Source organism: Notolepis coatsorum (assembly GCF_963971535.1).
Source record: "Notolepis coatsorum genome assembly, chromosome: 18".
Lineage (NCBI taxonomy): Eukaryota > Metazoa > Chordata > Actinopteri > Aulopiformes > Paralepididae > Notolepis > Notolepis coatsorum.
In genome coordinates this window covers 20854241-20868534 of record NC_140182.1, presented here as the reverse complement: position 1 = coordinate 20868534, position 14294 = coordinate 20854241, and the positions used below count along the sequence as shown (strand labels likewise).

At 40.3% G+C, this 14294-nt stretch overlaps 1 protein-coding gene across 2 annotated transcripts in view; it reads right to left on the bottom strand.

The window, feature by feature from the left end:
- The window catches only part of LOC311245227 (monoacylglycerol lipase ABHD2-like), a 56833-nt gene that overhangs the window by 12270 nt on the left and 30269 nt on the right, over window positions 1-14294 (bottom strand). For both annotated transcript variants that reach the window (XM_084335057.1, XM_084335058.1), the window contains exons 8-10: window positions 10340-10441; window positions 10065-10134; window positions 6248-6332 (exon numbers count right to left, since the gene is read on the bottom strand). In XM_084335057.1, coding sequence (XP_084191183.1) covers window positions 6248-6332; window positions 10065-10134; window positions 10340-10441 — 257 coding nt within the window. The remainder of the gene's footprint in view (window positions 1-6247; window positions 6333-10064; window positions 10135-10339; window positions 10442-14294) is intronic.

Sequence of the window (14294 nt, the reverse complement as noted above, 5' to 3'; positions counted from 1 at the left end):
AAGGCTTTTTTAAAGTCAACGAAACAAACAAATGTATTCAAGGGTATATACGTGGTGAGCCACCGGGGCGCCCCAAACCTTCTGAATATTGACTGATTTTGAGTTTGAGATCATAAAAAAATATAATTCTAAGCACAAAATATATCATGCAAGCTTTAAAGGAAAACTCCAACATTTTGGGAAATTAGCTTATTTAACATCTTCCCTGGAGTTAGACAAGAAGATACATACCTTTTTTGTCTCTGTGCGCGCATTTAGCTTAGGGAACAGTCGCTCCGTTAGCATAGCTTAGCTTCATCACTGGAAGTGAGGCGGATCCGGAGCCTTACAGTGTATTGTTTGATTGATTGATTGAAAAGTTTATTAACAGATTGCAGAATACACTCCAAATACAACTCCAAAACGTTCATGTAAACATGTTGTGACCTGTGTATTCACCACGTGGAGAAATAAAAAATAATTGAATTAGACAATTACGAATAAGCAAATATACTCTGAATTTTTTTTTTGCCCAACCACTACTCTCTGAGCGCAGCCAGTGATTTCAACATGACGCTGCGTTTGTTTACATTCTCATTCATTCAAAAGATCCGAACCGATTGAAGTTTATGGATACCATGACTTGAAATCCTCTTACCTTGATGATTAAAAGCCTCCCCAACAGGGCCGGACTGGGGAAATAATTCATACCGGGAGATATAGCGCGAAATATAGCCCCAATCAGGCCACTTTTTAAGCGGGGGGTCCCCCACCAGGAATTCTTTTTGTTACAAAGACTTAATTTCCTGCATTCTGGTGAATTTTAGTGCATGTGAATCACAAACTAATGAGCCAACAATTGCTTAGTACAATGTACTGTTATGGACCTCAAATAAAACTGTTGTGGCACTAGCAATGCTACTCTCTCCACCTTCAAAAAGAAAAAAGCAAGAGCACAACATATTTTTCTATTTACTATTATAATACAGTTAACCACTCTCTCCTGTAAGGGCCTTTCTTTTTCTTTGTTTTATCCCTCTCTCCTCCACCCTCTCTCTTTCTTCCACTGTCCATCTTGACATCAACGTTAATTGACTTTCGCTCTACTGTATCTCTCCCGAGTCCCTCACTACCTGGCTCATTGCCTGGCTGTTATTCTGCATCTGAGTGCCGTCTGCCATTCCATTCGCCGCCTCCGCTGTCAATCAGTTGTATCGCCTGGTCCCGCCTCCACCAATCACAAGTGGCAGCACGGCTCCATTGTGTGTCCGTCCGCGTGAGGGAGAGAGAGTCAGATAGTTCTCCAACTCTGTCGCAGACAGTGAAATCCTGGTTGTTCCCCACCCACCTAGGTTATCTAACTATCGCGCCGCGCCGCCGCCACAACTAGAAACAATGGCCTGGCAAAAAATAAAATAAAAATAATTTTTTTTTTTTAAATATATATATATTTTTTTTAATCTGTGCAGGCCAGGCCACCGGGATCCCGGTGCTCCCGATGGCCAGTCCGGGCCTGCTCCCCAATTTAGAAAACAGTAATCCAAGCCCTGGTATATTGTTATACCGGACGCTCTGAGCTAACCGGAGCTAACGCAGAACAGGAGGATTGTAAAGCATATATAATGATTTCCTTTCTGGGGTTGTCAAAATAAAAGCGACGTTTATAGCAGCGGAAAACTTTTATTTTGTACATTATCTAACGTTAACACGAACCTAAACTAACTTTAGGTTAGTTGTAACGTTAGTTTAGGTTCGTGTTAATGTTAGATAATGTACAAAATAAAACGTTTTCCGCTGCTATAAACGTCACACTTTTATTTTGACAACCCCAGAAAGGAAGTCATTATATATGCTTTACAATCCTCCTGTTCTGCGTTAGCTCCGGTTAGCTCAGAGCGTCCGGTATAACAATATACCAGGGCTTGGATTACTGTTTTCTAAATTGGGGAGGCTTTTAATCGTCAAGGTAAGAGGATTTCAAGTCATGGTATCCATAAACTTCAATCGGTTCGGATCTTTTGAATGAATGAGAATGTAAACAAACACAGCGTCACGTTGAAATCACTGGCTGCGCTCAGAGAGTAGTGGTTGGGCAAAAAAATAGTTCGTTTTGGAGTTGTATTTGGAGTGTATTCTGCAATCTGTTAATAAACTTTTCAATCAATCAATCAAACAATACACTGTAAGTGTAACTGAGGGGTACAATTCCCTGACTGTATTGATAAGTATGGTATCATTAAACCACTACCGCTTTATGTACTTTAATTACTGGCCATACAGTACATGATATATAAATATGATGAACACTTCCCACAATGAATCGGTTCTGCACAAAGGTGTAATCAAGTATTTATTGCAGCAAAAGGTACATAATATACTTCTCTGTATTTTACTTTGGATGCGCTTATAAGGCAAAGGAATGTGCGTAGGCAAATCAATAATGAATGTCCATTCTCTGGTTACGCAGGAGGTAATTATACAACCTGAATCTTAGGGAATTATATCTATGGTACACTAGTAATATATAGCGGGAGATACTGGAAGGGTCCCCCCGGTTGTAAGCCAGCAGGGGTAGAGGATCTGTCGGTAGTAGAGAGTCTGGTCAACGATGACTAAGGAGACTCCAAGTACAGGAGACGGTGCAATAGTCTCTTGATCCACAGACGAATACAGCTGTTCTCCGTAGACTGTAGCTCCACAGTGAAGAAAGCTAGCCGGCCTCAGGCTCTCTGAGGCGCAGACTCGACTGGTCTCCTCACAGGGTAAATCCAACGCGTGTAGGCGTCGGCGATTCTCCGCTCCATAAATCACAGGACCAAAACAAATATAATCCAGCCGCAAAGGGCTATGTAGTCGTCGGGTAGATTAATCCAGTGTACATGTCCACACGGTTCTCGTCTAGGTCTCCTCGGGTGAAAGCGCCATGAAAGCAGCCCAGCCTGGATAAGCACTCTAGCTGATACGAGGAAGCGTTGGTGATGCTGGTCACTGTAGAACTTTAGCCGCACGATACACTATACACAAATAGACTATTACTGACTTAATAGAAATATGTCGCACTCGACGGTATAGCGCCAAACTCTGACAATTCAGTTATTAATTTGCACGCGGTCTCAATGCTCTATTTGGGGCCAAACAGGCCATACTTCACCGCACGGAGTATCGTGGGTGAGGCTTCAACTTATTGGGTAACTCTACTTCTGTATTCACCTGCGCCATATTTATATGCACGGCGAACAATCTAGTGCCAACCTCATTTCTGTCTCGTATCCCTGGGCAAGGCCGGGCATGTACAGACATGTCTTGACGGTGGCCTTGAACCTGACTCTGGAGGCATGGCTCTGGCGCCTGTGGACCGCTGTCCAATAGGAGAATGAAATATTATGGTCTGGGCTAGGCTAAAGGGATATTCCGTGTATATGTACAAGGAATATACAAGGGATATCAAACGATATACAAATACTATGCAATATATATCAATCAATAAATATATATATTCGGTTTAATCTGATCCTTTGTAACAGTAAGGCTCCGGATCCGCCTCACTTCCAGTGATGAAGCTAAGCTATGCTAACGGAGCGACTGTTCCCTAAGCTAAATGCACGCACAGAGACCAAAAAGGTATGTATCTTCTTGTCTAACTCCAGGGAAGATGTTAAATAAGCTAATTTCCCAAAATGTTGGAGTTTTCCTTTAAAGCTTGCATGATATATTTTGTGCTTAGAATTATATTTTTTTATGATCTCAAACTCAAAATCAGTCAATATTCAGAAGGTTTGGGGCGCCCCGGTGGCTCACCACGTATATACCCTTGAATACATTTGTTTGTTTCGTTGACTTTAAAAAAGCCTTTGATTGGATTAATAGAGAGGTTTTGGATTATAAGTAAATTTGTTCTGGTATTGATGGTCTATTTTATAAGGCTATCAAAAGCCTGTATAAAGCCCAATCTGCCTGTCTGCAGCTGAATGATGCTAGGACCGGCTGGTTCTCCACTCCATTCGGTGTAAAACAGGGAGATGTGCTTTCTCCCGCTTTTCTCGCCCTTTATGTTAATGACCTGGCGCAGAACCGTGCCATGAGATACTTCTTGCGAGTCCATAAATATACAGCAAAAGGGGCTATAGAAGGGGACATGGGTTGAGAGACTCATGTTTGGTCAAGCAAAATGTGAAATGGTTAGGTTATGGAATCGCCTGGTTGAGCTGCCAGGGTGATTGAGAGATTGATGGTGGTGGGGATTGTGGGGTGATTGTGGATGGGGAACAGGAAGATGGATTGTGGAACGATCAGGATTGAGATAGAGAAGGAGAGAATGGGAAAGTTGGGAAAGTTAAGAGTGCGGAAAGGATGACAAGAGGAACAGAGAAGAAGGAGATAGAGACGATAGTAATTCAGTTTGAAGATGAGAAGAAGAAGAAGATTGTACACTAGATTGTAGTTAGGCAGCAATACGCCAAAGGGTGTCTAGACTGCCGGAAATTCACAAGAAGAAGAAGAAGAAGAGCTGCCAGGGTGACTAAAAAGATATTTAACTGGGACAGAGCACACGGTCATCCCTGGTCAAGAGAGATGTCCATGGTTCTGCTGATTTAAGTATGACTTTTATAAATAATCTGCAGTGTAAGGTTAATATAATTAAACCAAAATGATCAACAATCCATCAGGATAAGTGGAAGGTGGAGATATGGAAGAAACCTAAACTTAGGAAATATGTTGAAATTAAAGATGATTTTTTTTACTGAACCTTATGTAATGTTAAATTTAAAGAGGACGGCGGCCTCTGTGTGCCCTGCCATTGGCTGTGGAAGTGGGTAGATTCCAAGGTACACCTGAGGAGGAGCGGTTGTGTGTTCTCTGTGATCTGCGAGTGGTGGAGGATGAATTCTATTTTGTTTTTCACTGCCCCTTGTACACAGACTTGAGGGTTTTATTTGAGAAAGTTCCATTTGTAAATCCAGATTTGTTTTGGCAGTCTGAGAGTTGTATGTTGAGTTGTTTTTTTGTGGAGGGGACTTGGAGAAAGTATGGCACTTAAGACAAAACGCATTATATCCTGTGTAATTTGATATGAATTCCTCTTGTTTCTTTGAAATACATTGTTTACAGCTTGTTATGTTTTATTTCGTTAAATTTTTTTGTGGCCATCTTGGTCTATATACTTATTGTTAAGTATATTATATACTTATTGTTTATGCGTCTTGTAAGATTTTTTTTTTTTAAATATCAATCAATCAATGTAGCGTAATCGCAACGTCCTGGGTTCGAATCTCCCAATTTCCCAAAAAATATATAAAAAAAAAAAAAAAACTTTATTCTGAAGGTTTACAGTTTGAGGCAATTAGTTCAAATCACACTATGTAGTAAAAACGAAAAATGTATTTACAGTACACTATTACTTGTTTCTACAGACACCATGCATCATGTTTTCTTATACCAACGCTTTACGGTTTCACAGGTGGGAACCTAAGTCACCTTCCCCTCATACAGCTTGCTAATGATGATTTATACTCATGAAGGGCCTTGTGACCTGCAATCACTGATGCTGAACCAGGCAGCAGGGAGTGACACACACACACACACACACACACATGAATAATCCTGCAGCACAGGGGGATCACATGGCCCTGAAAAATTCAAGAAGACCGTCTGGTCAGGAAGCCGTTGAGGGAGCTCTGACTCCTGCTTAAAGGACCATAGCAGGGTTACTACAGGTCACTGTCCACTGACAACATCAGCCACATAGTTTACGTAAAGCTCCATTCTTTTGAGATATTGTGTTTGTTTGTTTACCTGAAAATGTGCGTCAGCTAGAAACTCTAACGTTAACTGTATCGTTAAAAGCCCTCTTCAAGCAACATTTCGAGTTCAAAATGCAACACTTGTAAGGAACTATTTTCCCAATGATAAAAATTCGGCTCAATGGCTCGTGATTGATAGCTTGGGAGGCAGAACCAAAGTATAATGGAGGTCAACGATTGGCTGAAAGTTACACCTCAGACGGGAGATTTTGTAAACAGGAAGAGGAAGTTGGACTCGCGATCTGCTAGATCGCTGCTGGATCGCTGTATGGTAAATGGCTGATTTTTTATATAGCGCTCATCGGGAGCAATTAGGGGTTAAATGTCTTGCTCAAGGACACATCGACACGCTGCGCGGGAGGAGCGGGAATCGAACCGGGAACCTCCGGATTGCCAGACGACTGCTCTACCTCCTGAGCCACCCTGTATGGAGGAAGAATGTTGTAAATCGAGTGTTGAGGCCGTACCTGCGAGTGTGCGTGGAATAGTCAGTAGTGACTGATGAACTAGTGGGTCATCTGCAGAGTTGACCAACAGGAGAGGCACGCTGACCTGGAAAAAGACACGCACCATAATATTATAACATTAGAAATGACCATGGGTGAGAGTTTTAACATGCACCATAATATTATAACTAGGGATGTCCGATATTATCGGCCGACCGATATTATCGTCCGATATCGGCAGTAAAATGTGATATCGGAAAATATCGGTATCGGTTTAAAAAAAATAAAAAACAATAACAATATTTGTTATATATATATATCCAGTGAAATTATTAGTTACCTGAAATTATTCAGTTTTTTGGACGGGGAAACCCTGCATATATCGGTATCGGTTGATATCGGTATCGGAAATTAAGAGTTGGACAATATCGGAATATCGGTATCGGTAAAAAAGCCAATATCGAGCATCCCTAATTATAACATTAGAAATGACCATCGGTGAGTTTTAACACGCACCATAATATTATAACATTAAAAATGACCCGTTATTGCCCGCCATGCCTTGTGCGCCAGAAACGAGTTAACTCGTTTTTGGGATCAATATTTAATTTTTTCGCCATGGCATTCATAATTCATCCAGCCTCCCTCCGGGACTGCAGCTGGACCCTGTCTGATATTGCAACGCCTCAATATCGCCGCCTGGTGCATGTCGGGCGAGTTACACTCCAAGCCAAACCGGAAGTGGCGCTCGGTGCATCGAGGAAATTCCTCCGGCAGTAATATCTTGTAGCGTGGATCTAGATACACACTCGAGTGCATTGGGATCGCTTTCGAAACGCAATAATCAATATGATTTCGGCGTTTATTGCGTCATACAAATGGGAAATGGATCTAGCAGATCAACGTAAAATAATCGGAATATTTTTCCTCCAGTCTCATCGGCGAACGGTAAGAGGAAATTAACGTTATTTTCAGCCCCGATTGTTTATTCATTTCACGGCAATCCATCTGATCAACGTATCAACCCATAGTAAGAAAAGACGCTACTGACGATCAAGGAATTATAAACGACCCCCCCCCCCCTTTCCTTCACGCATGATGAAGCATAATGTATACTGATCATATACATTTGAATTTTTTAATATAGCGTGTATAGGAAAGAAACGCCAATCGATAATCTATCATATGCGTCAGGGCCTATAACTCACGTTTTAGGAATTACTGCAGATAACCTTAAAAACATACTTATATTCACGACGGTATTAACACGACAATGTATGAATGAAAAAATATAACGTTTGCACATCCGGAACGATACCCAATGTTGAATGGGCCATAGTAATGTCGATATAGCTATAATATTTAAAAAGTTATAGCCCTGCAAAGAAGGTAAACATCTCCATAGGGTTACAGCACTGGCAGACTGGGCCCAAGGATGGGTACAATGCATGGCGGACAATGTGTTAAAGATGACCACCTGTGGGAGTTGTAACATGCACGATATTATTCCAATGTTAGAAATTACCAATTGGTGAGAGTTCTAACACCCACGATAATATTCCAATGTTAAACATTACGCATGTAAACACTATATCCCATCTAAGACCTTGAACGGGATATTAGCTAGTACCCAGAACATTAATGTGAGTTTACATGAAGACCAATATCCCGTTCTTATATTCAGCATTATTGAAGTATTCCGTTTATAGGGGACCTATAATGAGGGGCTGTCCCAACACTTTAAGAAATTGTTAAATATGTGCATTGTGCCTTTTCTACAGTTCAACTGTGACAAGAACCCTCCCTCTTGAAACAAGCCACTCAGAATTGCAGCCACAATCGCTGTAGTTAAGCTGTAAGGTCCCCTTATAAGGGGACCCTGCTTTTTTTTAAATCATAAATCGATCAATAGAGACCGTATTAGTGGAAAGGCACACTCGTCGGCTACAACCCTGTAAAAAAAAATCGACATCCCCAAATGATTGACGGAGCTAGAGCCCCGGGAGTCATGTACGTGTCGTGTACTTTGGCGCACGCCTCGCATATCGGCATGTAACTCGAGAACCGCTGAACGGATTTTGTCGTCTGAAATGGCAATCGACAGGAGACAAATAGGGCTTTAATTCTATATATATATATTAAAAGAAATTCACAACCGAGCCACTAGAGGTCGGCAGAGTGGCGCATCGCGAATCGTCCCACATGTGGGCCCTTGGATGTTAAGAGGTTGCGTTTCTTTTTCAAATGTAGCCAAGAGTAAAGACCTTAACCCTATCAAAACAGCAGTCAAAGTGTATATTTAAATTTGTACCGATGTTTAAGATTTACAGAAAATATTAATTTATCGGAAAAATATCTATTTTACTAAATCCAGATTTAACACCGCCACTGGAAAGAGGAGCTTTTTCCATAATAAGGTCAAGTTCAAGGTCAAATATGAATTTATAATGTATAAAGTATGTTTGTGTTTAAAATGCACAATAATGTGTAATATATAAAATCAGCTGCTTCAAATATGATGCCTGAAGGGAGATTTTTTTAGCACCCCAAGACGAACACAATAATGGACGCAGGGATTCGAGAGACGCTAATAGTTGTTGTCGTCGGAAATTGATAATAATCACAAGATACATTCAGACAGTGTTTGATCTAACAAAATGGTTTCATGGACACATGTATGCCCGGACCACGAAGCTTATCGAAGGGTTAGCGCGACGGCTCTTCCAATTCGTACAGATACAAAAGTGACTCTCAGCCGGTCATGATATGAAAATATAATTGTAGTGCTGTCAGATCCTGATACGGGTCGTCTTTTCCATTTATTTTCTTCTCCCGAGTGCTTGGTTAAAATCACAACAATTTTCTTCTGGGGGACAATGGGTTTGGTTTACAAACATGTGACATGTTTCACCTCTCATCAGTTTGCAGGTCTGGTTATATGCTGTAGTTACTGAAACTGATATGGCACCGCCCCACCTACAGTTTTCACCAGCCGCCACTGCCCCCCAGGATGAGTTTACCTGGAAACAGATAAGCTTTGCTTCTTCCATCTCCTTTTAAAACAGTGTATATAGTTTCTGGCTGTTGTTTTATTAAATTTTTGGGGGGGGGTTCCTCTTTTCACATTTCATTTATTTTTCAAATGTTGTTTTGCCGGACAATGGTAAATGTAGCCAAACTAACACTGTGGTTTGAAATAAAACGATTGAATCTTGAATCAGGTAATGTGTTCTGTTTTGGTGGTAGTATAAAAGATGCAGGACCGCACCCATTGGTCTCTCCACAAGTTCGTTTATCTAATAAAGTTGTTTGTTATCTAAAAAGATCTCCCAGTTGGATTAGAACATCCTTCAACAATATCTTGATAAAATGCGCGTGTACAAGATGCTTTTCTACCTAAAGTTTAACCTACAAATGTTTCTGACAACATGTTTAACGAGAAGATTGCTATGCTATTGCTAGATATTGAGTCATATTTGATCTGTAACATCTAGTCTGAAAGTTGGATCTGAATTTTGTTCCGACGGTACAAGCTCGCGTACCAATGCTAATATGTCCTACAGACACACGCAACGATTCAGTGTCTTCTGATGACATCACCACCAGAGGATTATAACTCACTAATTTCCAATAATTGTCAAACCAAATGAATGTGTGCAAAACGGTTTAGAGTTTAGGGATATGTGTGATAATATGTGCATAATAAATCAGCGTTGTTTTTCGGTGAAGTGCCCCTTTAATGTCATCATTAACCACCATCATCATCATCACCACCACCACCACGGTGATCACATCAACCATAATCAATGTCTGAACACAGTGAGATGTCTCGACTTACGTTGTGAATGTAACGAAGGCAGCTCTCCTTCTCGTAGTATTCTTTCAAAGTGTCATAACCATGAAACTTTCTGCGATAGAAATGGTCATACGTTAGAAAATACAGCATCGAGTACAAGACGAGATAATCATCAATGACTTCCACTTAGATATACTGTACTGCATGATAGATATACTGCATGATAGATATACTGCATGATAGATATACTGCATGATAGAACTCTATGTTTCCACATGGCTGCCCACCAGTAGACGTGAAATGAAGGAGATACTGACCTCATGATAGTGTCATCAATCTGCATGAGTGACGTGGCTGTGTAGAGTCTGCTCAGGTCTGCCTCCTCCAAGTTGCTGGAGTTCACCCCAAACAAACTGTCCCTGGGGACAAACACATAATGGCAGGCATTTCAGCACAGTGGTCCCGAAGAAAACGGTTCAACATGATGTCTTTATCACGTTTTAAAACAATGTTTCAAAATGATGTCTTTATCATGGTTTAAAACAACGTTTCAAAATTATGTCTTAATAATGTTTTAAAACAACGTTTCAAAATTATGTCTTAATCATGTTTTAAAACAACATTTCAACATGTCGTTTTAATGTTTTAAAACAACGTTTCAACATGATGTCTTTATGTTTTAAAACGTTTCAACATGATGTCTTTATAAAGTTTTAAAACAACGTTTCAAAATGATGTCTTAATAATGTTTTAAAACAACGTTTCAAAATTATGTCTTAATCATGTTTTAAAACAACGTTTCAACATGTCTTTTTAATGTTTTAAAACAACGTTTCAACATGATGTCTTTTTAATGTTTTAAAACAACGTTTCAACATGATGTCTTTATCATGGTTTAAAACAATGTGTGACATAGGTGGGTTGGTCATTACTACTTACCATTATTATTGTATTTGTAACACCATGTAAATATCAGGTTAGTATGGGTAAGTTGTTTATGGTATTTGTGTACGGTGGTGTCACCGGGTAACAATTCCCTCTCGTGTTTCCCCCCCTCCTCAGATGCCGCCCGTCCTTTGCTGTGGAGACTGCTAGGCGCTCAATGATGACTACAGCCGAGGGAAATCACTCATTACGGGGCGGGTGGATAAAGCCTGAGAGACTGCAACCACACGGGGCGTCTTTTGCCATTGTTGAGACTAGTCTCATGATTGTGTCGGCCTTGTTCCACTCGGGTGTGGAAGAGAGTATGTGAACGTAAGGTTCATATGCATAGCCTGTGGCGTATATATTGTGTTGCTGGGTGGTTTTCCCGGTTTGCCAACCATACTTGTATATATATATATTTATATATAGTGATATTGATGTCTTTATCATGTTTTAAAACAATGTTTCAACATGTCTTTATCAAGTTTAAAACAATGTTTCAACTTTATGTCTAGCAGGTTTTAAAGGGGACCTTTCCCTGTGTGTTGCATTGTTTTTACAGAATGAGGGGTTGTTCCAACACTGAGTTGGACATGTGCATTTTCTTCAGTTCAGCTGAACCCTCCCTCTTGAAAGGAGGCATTCAGAATTGCAGCCACAATGGCCGTAGGTAATAACGTATGTGTATGTTAGAGCTGTCCCCGAAGCCTGTTTTTGGGATTCGAACTCCGCCAGTTTTTTTTTTACTCCTAAATAATTTTTCTGGTTCAGTACTGTCCAGTCTTGACTTCAGGCACATAGCGCACATGCGCATATTGATGCAGTTATTAGTAGTAGTACCTACTTACTGGTCACGGGAGGCTTCAATAACGTTTGGATGGTAATCCATTTTGTGAATAATTTTGTTGAAACAACATCTTTGTTGGCCGACGGCTCCTGCTATCTTAACACATTCAGCGCCGGAGCTATATAGCGAATATAGGTATAGATGGCCACCGCTTTAATCAATGGGAGGACGGGGAGATTTGCGAGTGCTTAAAATATATCTTAAATTATGGCTATGGGTCTAATACACCAGTCGCTTATCAATGAGTTGCTTGCAGTCAACATGTACAAAACGGATTGTTTTTTCATCGGTACATTTCCGTTTTATACCGTTTTGAATACGAGTATAGTTTTGGTGATTTCTAGTAATTCCAGAGAAAGACGCGATAATAGCCCTTTAGTGGAATACACATTTTCGGCTGATTTATGAATCGTTCTCTGCCTGTGAAAACCTGTTTGAGGAAGTGTCGGGTTACACTGCACTACAACCATAGAGGGGGCGTTACTGCAAATCAGTGCTATATTAACGTCAGCAAAACCGTCAAATCAGAACGTCTTAGTGGAGTGAGGGAGGATCTCGTGAACTCGAGACTAGACTGATGAGTCAATATGGTAATTAGAGACACAGACCCATTGATACTAACCCGTATTACTATAAAACCATGCTAAACACAGAAAAAAGCCATTTATAATGCATGTCCCCTTTAATGTCACTGACATTTGCTTGTTAAATCACATTTTATATTTGAAAAAGAGCTGACTTGTGATTGAGGATAATCTTCTTCATATTTTAATGTTTTAAAACAACGTTTCAACATGATGTCTTTATGTTTTAAAACGTTTCAACATGATGTCTTTATAAAGTTTTAAAACAACGTTTCAAAATGATGTCTTAATAATGTTTTAAAACAACGTTTCAAAATTATGTCTTAATCATGTTTTAAAACAACGTTTCAACATGTCTTTTTAATGTTTTAAAACAACGTTTCAACATGATGTCTTTTTAATGTTTTAAAACAACGTTTCAACATGATGTCTTTATCATGGTTTAAAACAATGTGTGACATAGGTGGGTTGGTCATTACTACTTACCATTATTATTGTATTTGTAACACCATGTAAATAAATATCCGGTTAGTATGGGTAAGTTGTTTATGGTATTTGTGTACGGTGGTGTCACCGGGTAACAATTCCCTCTCGTGTTCCCCCCCCTCCTCAGATGCCGCCCGTCCTTTGCTGTGGAGACTGCTAGGCGCTCAATGATGACTACAGCCGAGGGAAATCACTCATTACGGGGCGGGTGGATAAAGCCTGAGAGACTGCAACCACACGGGGCGTCTTTTGCCATTGTTGAGACTAGTCTCATGATTGTGTCGGCCTTGTTCCACTCGGGTGTGGAAGAGTGTATGTGAACGTAAGGTTCATATGCATTGGTAAATAGCCTGTGGCATATATATTGTGTTGCTGGGTGGTTTTCCCGGTTTGCCAACCATACCAGGCTATGTATATATATATTTATATATATAGTGATATTGATGTCTTTATCATGTTTTAAAACAATGTTTCAACATGTCTTTATCAAGTTTAAAACAATGTTTCAACTTTATGTCTAGCAGGTTTTAAAGGGGACCTTTCCCTGTGTGTTGCATTGTTTTTACAGAATGAGGGGTTGTTCCAACACTGAGTTGGACATGTGCATTTTCTTCAGTTCAGCTGAACCCTCCCTCTTGAAAGGAGCCATTCAGAATTGCAGCCACAATGGCCGTAGGTAATAACGTATGTGTATGTTAGAGCTGTCCCCGAAGCCTGTTTTTGGGATTCGAACTTCGCCAGTTTTTTTTTTACTCCTAAATAATTTTTCTGGTTCAGTACGGTCCAGTCTTGACTTCAGGCACATAGCGCACATGCGCATATTGATGCAGTTATTAGTAGTAGTACCTACTTACTGGTCACGGGAGGCTTCAATAACGTTTGGATGGTAATCCATTTTGTGAATAATTTTGTTGAAACAACATCTTTGTTGGCCGACGGCTCCTGCTATCTTAACACATTCAGCGCTGGAGCTATATGGCGAATAATAGGTATAGATGGCCACCGCTTTAATCAATGGGTGGACGGGGAGATTTGCGAGTGCTTAAAATATATCTTAAATTATGGCTATGGGTCTAATACACCAGTCGCTTATCAATGAGTTGCTTGCAGTCAACATGTACAAAACGGATTGTTTTTTCATCGGTACATTTCCGTTTTATACCGTTTTGAATACGAGTATAGTTTTGGTGATTTCTAGTAATTCCAGAGAAAGACGCGATAATAGCCCTTTAGTGGAATACACATTTTCGGCTGATTTATGAATCGTTCTCTGCCTGTGAAAACCTGTTTGAGGAAGTGTCGGGTTACACTGCACTACAACCATAGAGGGGGCCTTACTGCAAATCAGTGCTATATTAACGTCAGCAAAACAGTCAAATCAGAACGTCTTAGTGGAGTGAGGGAGGATCTCGTGAACTCGAGACTAGA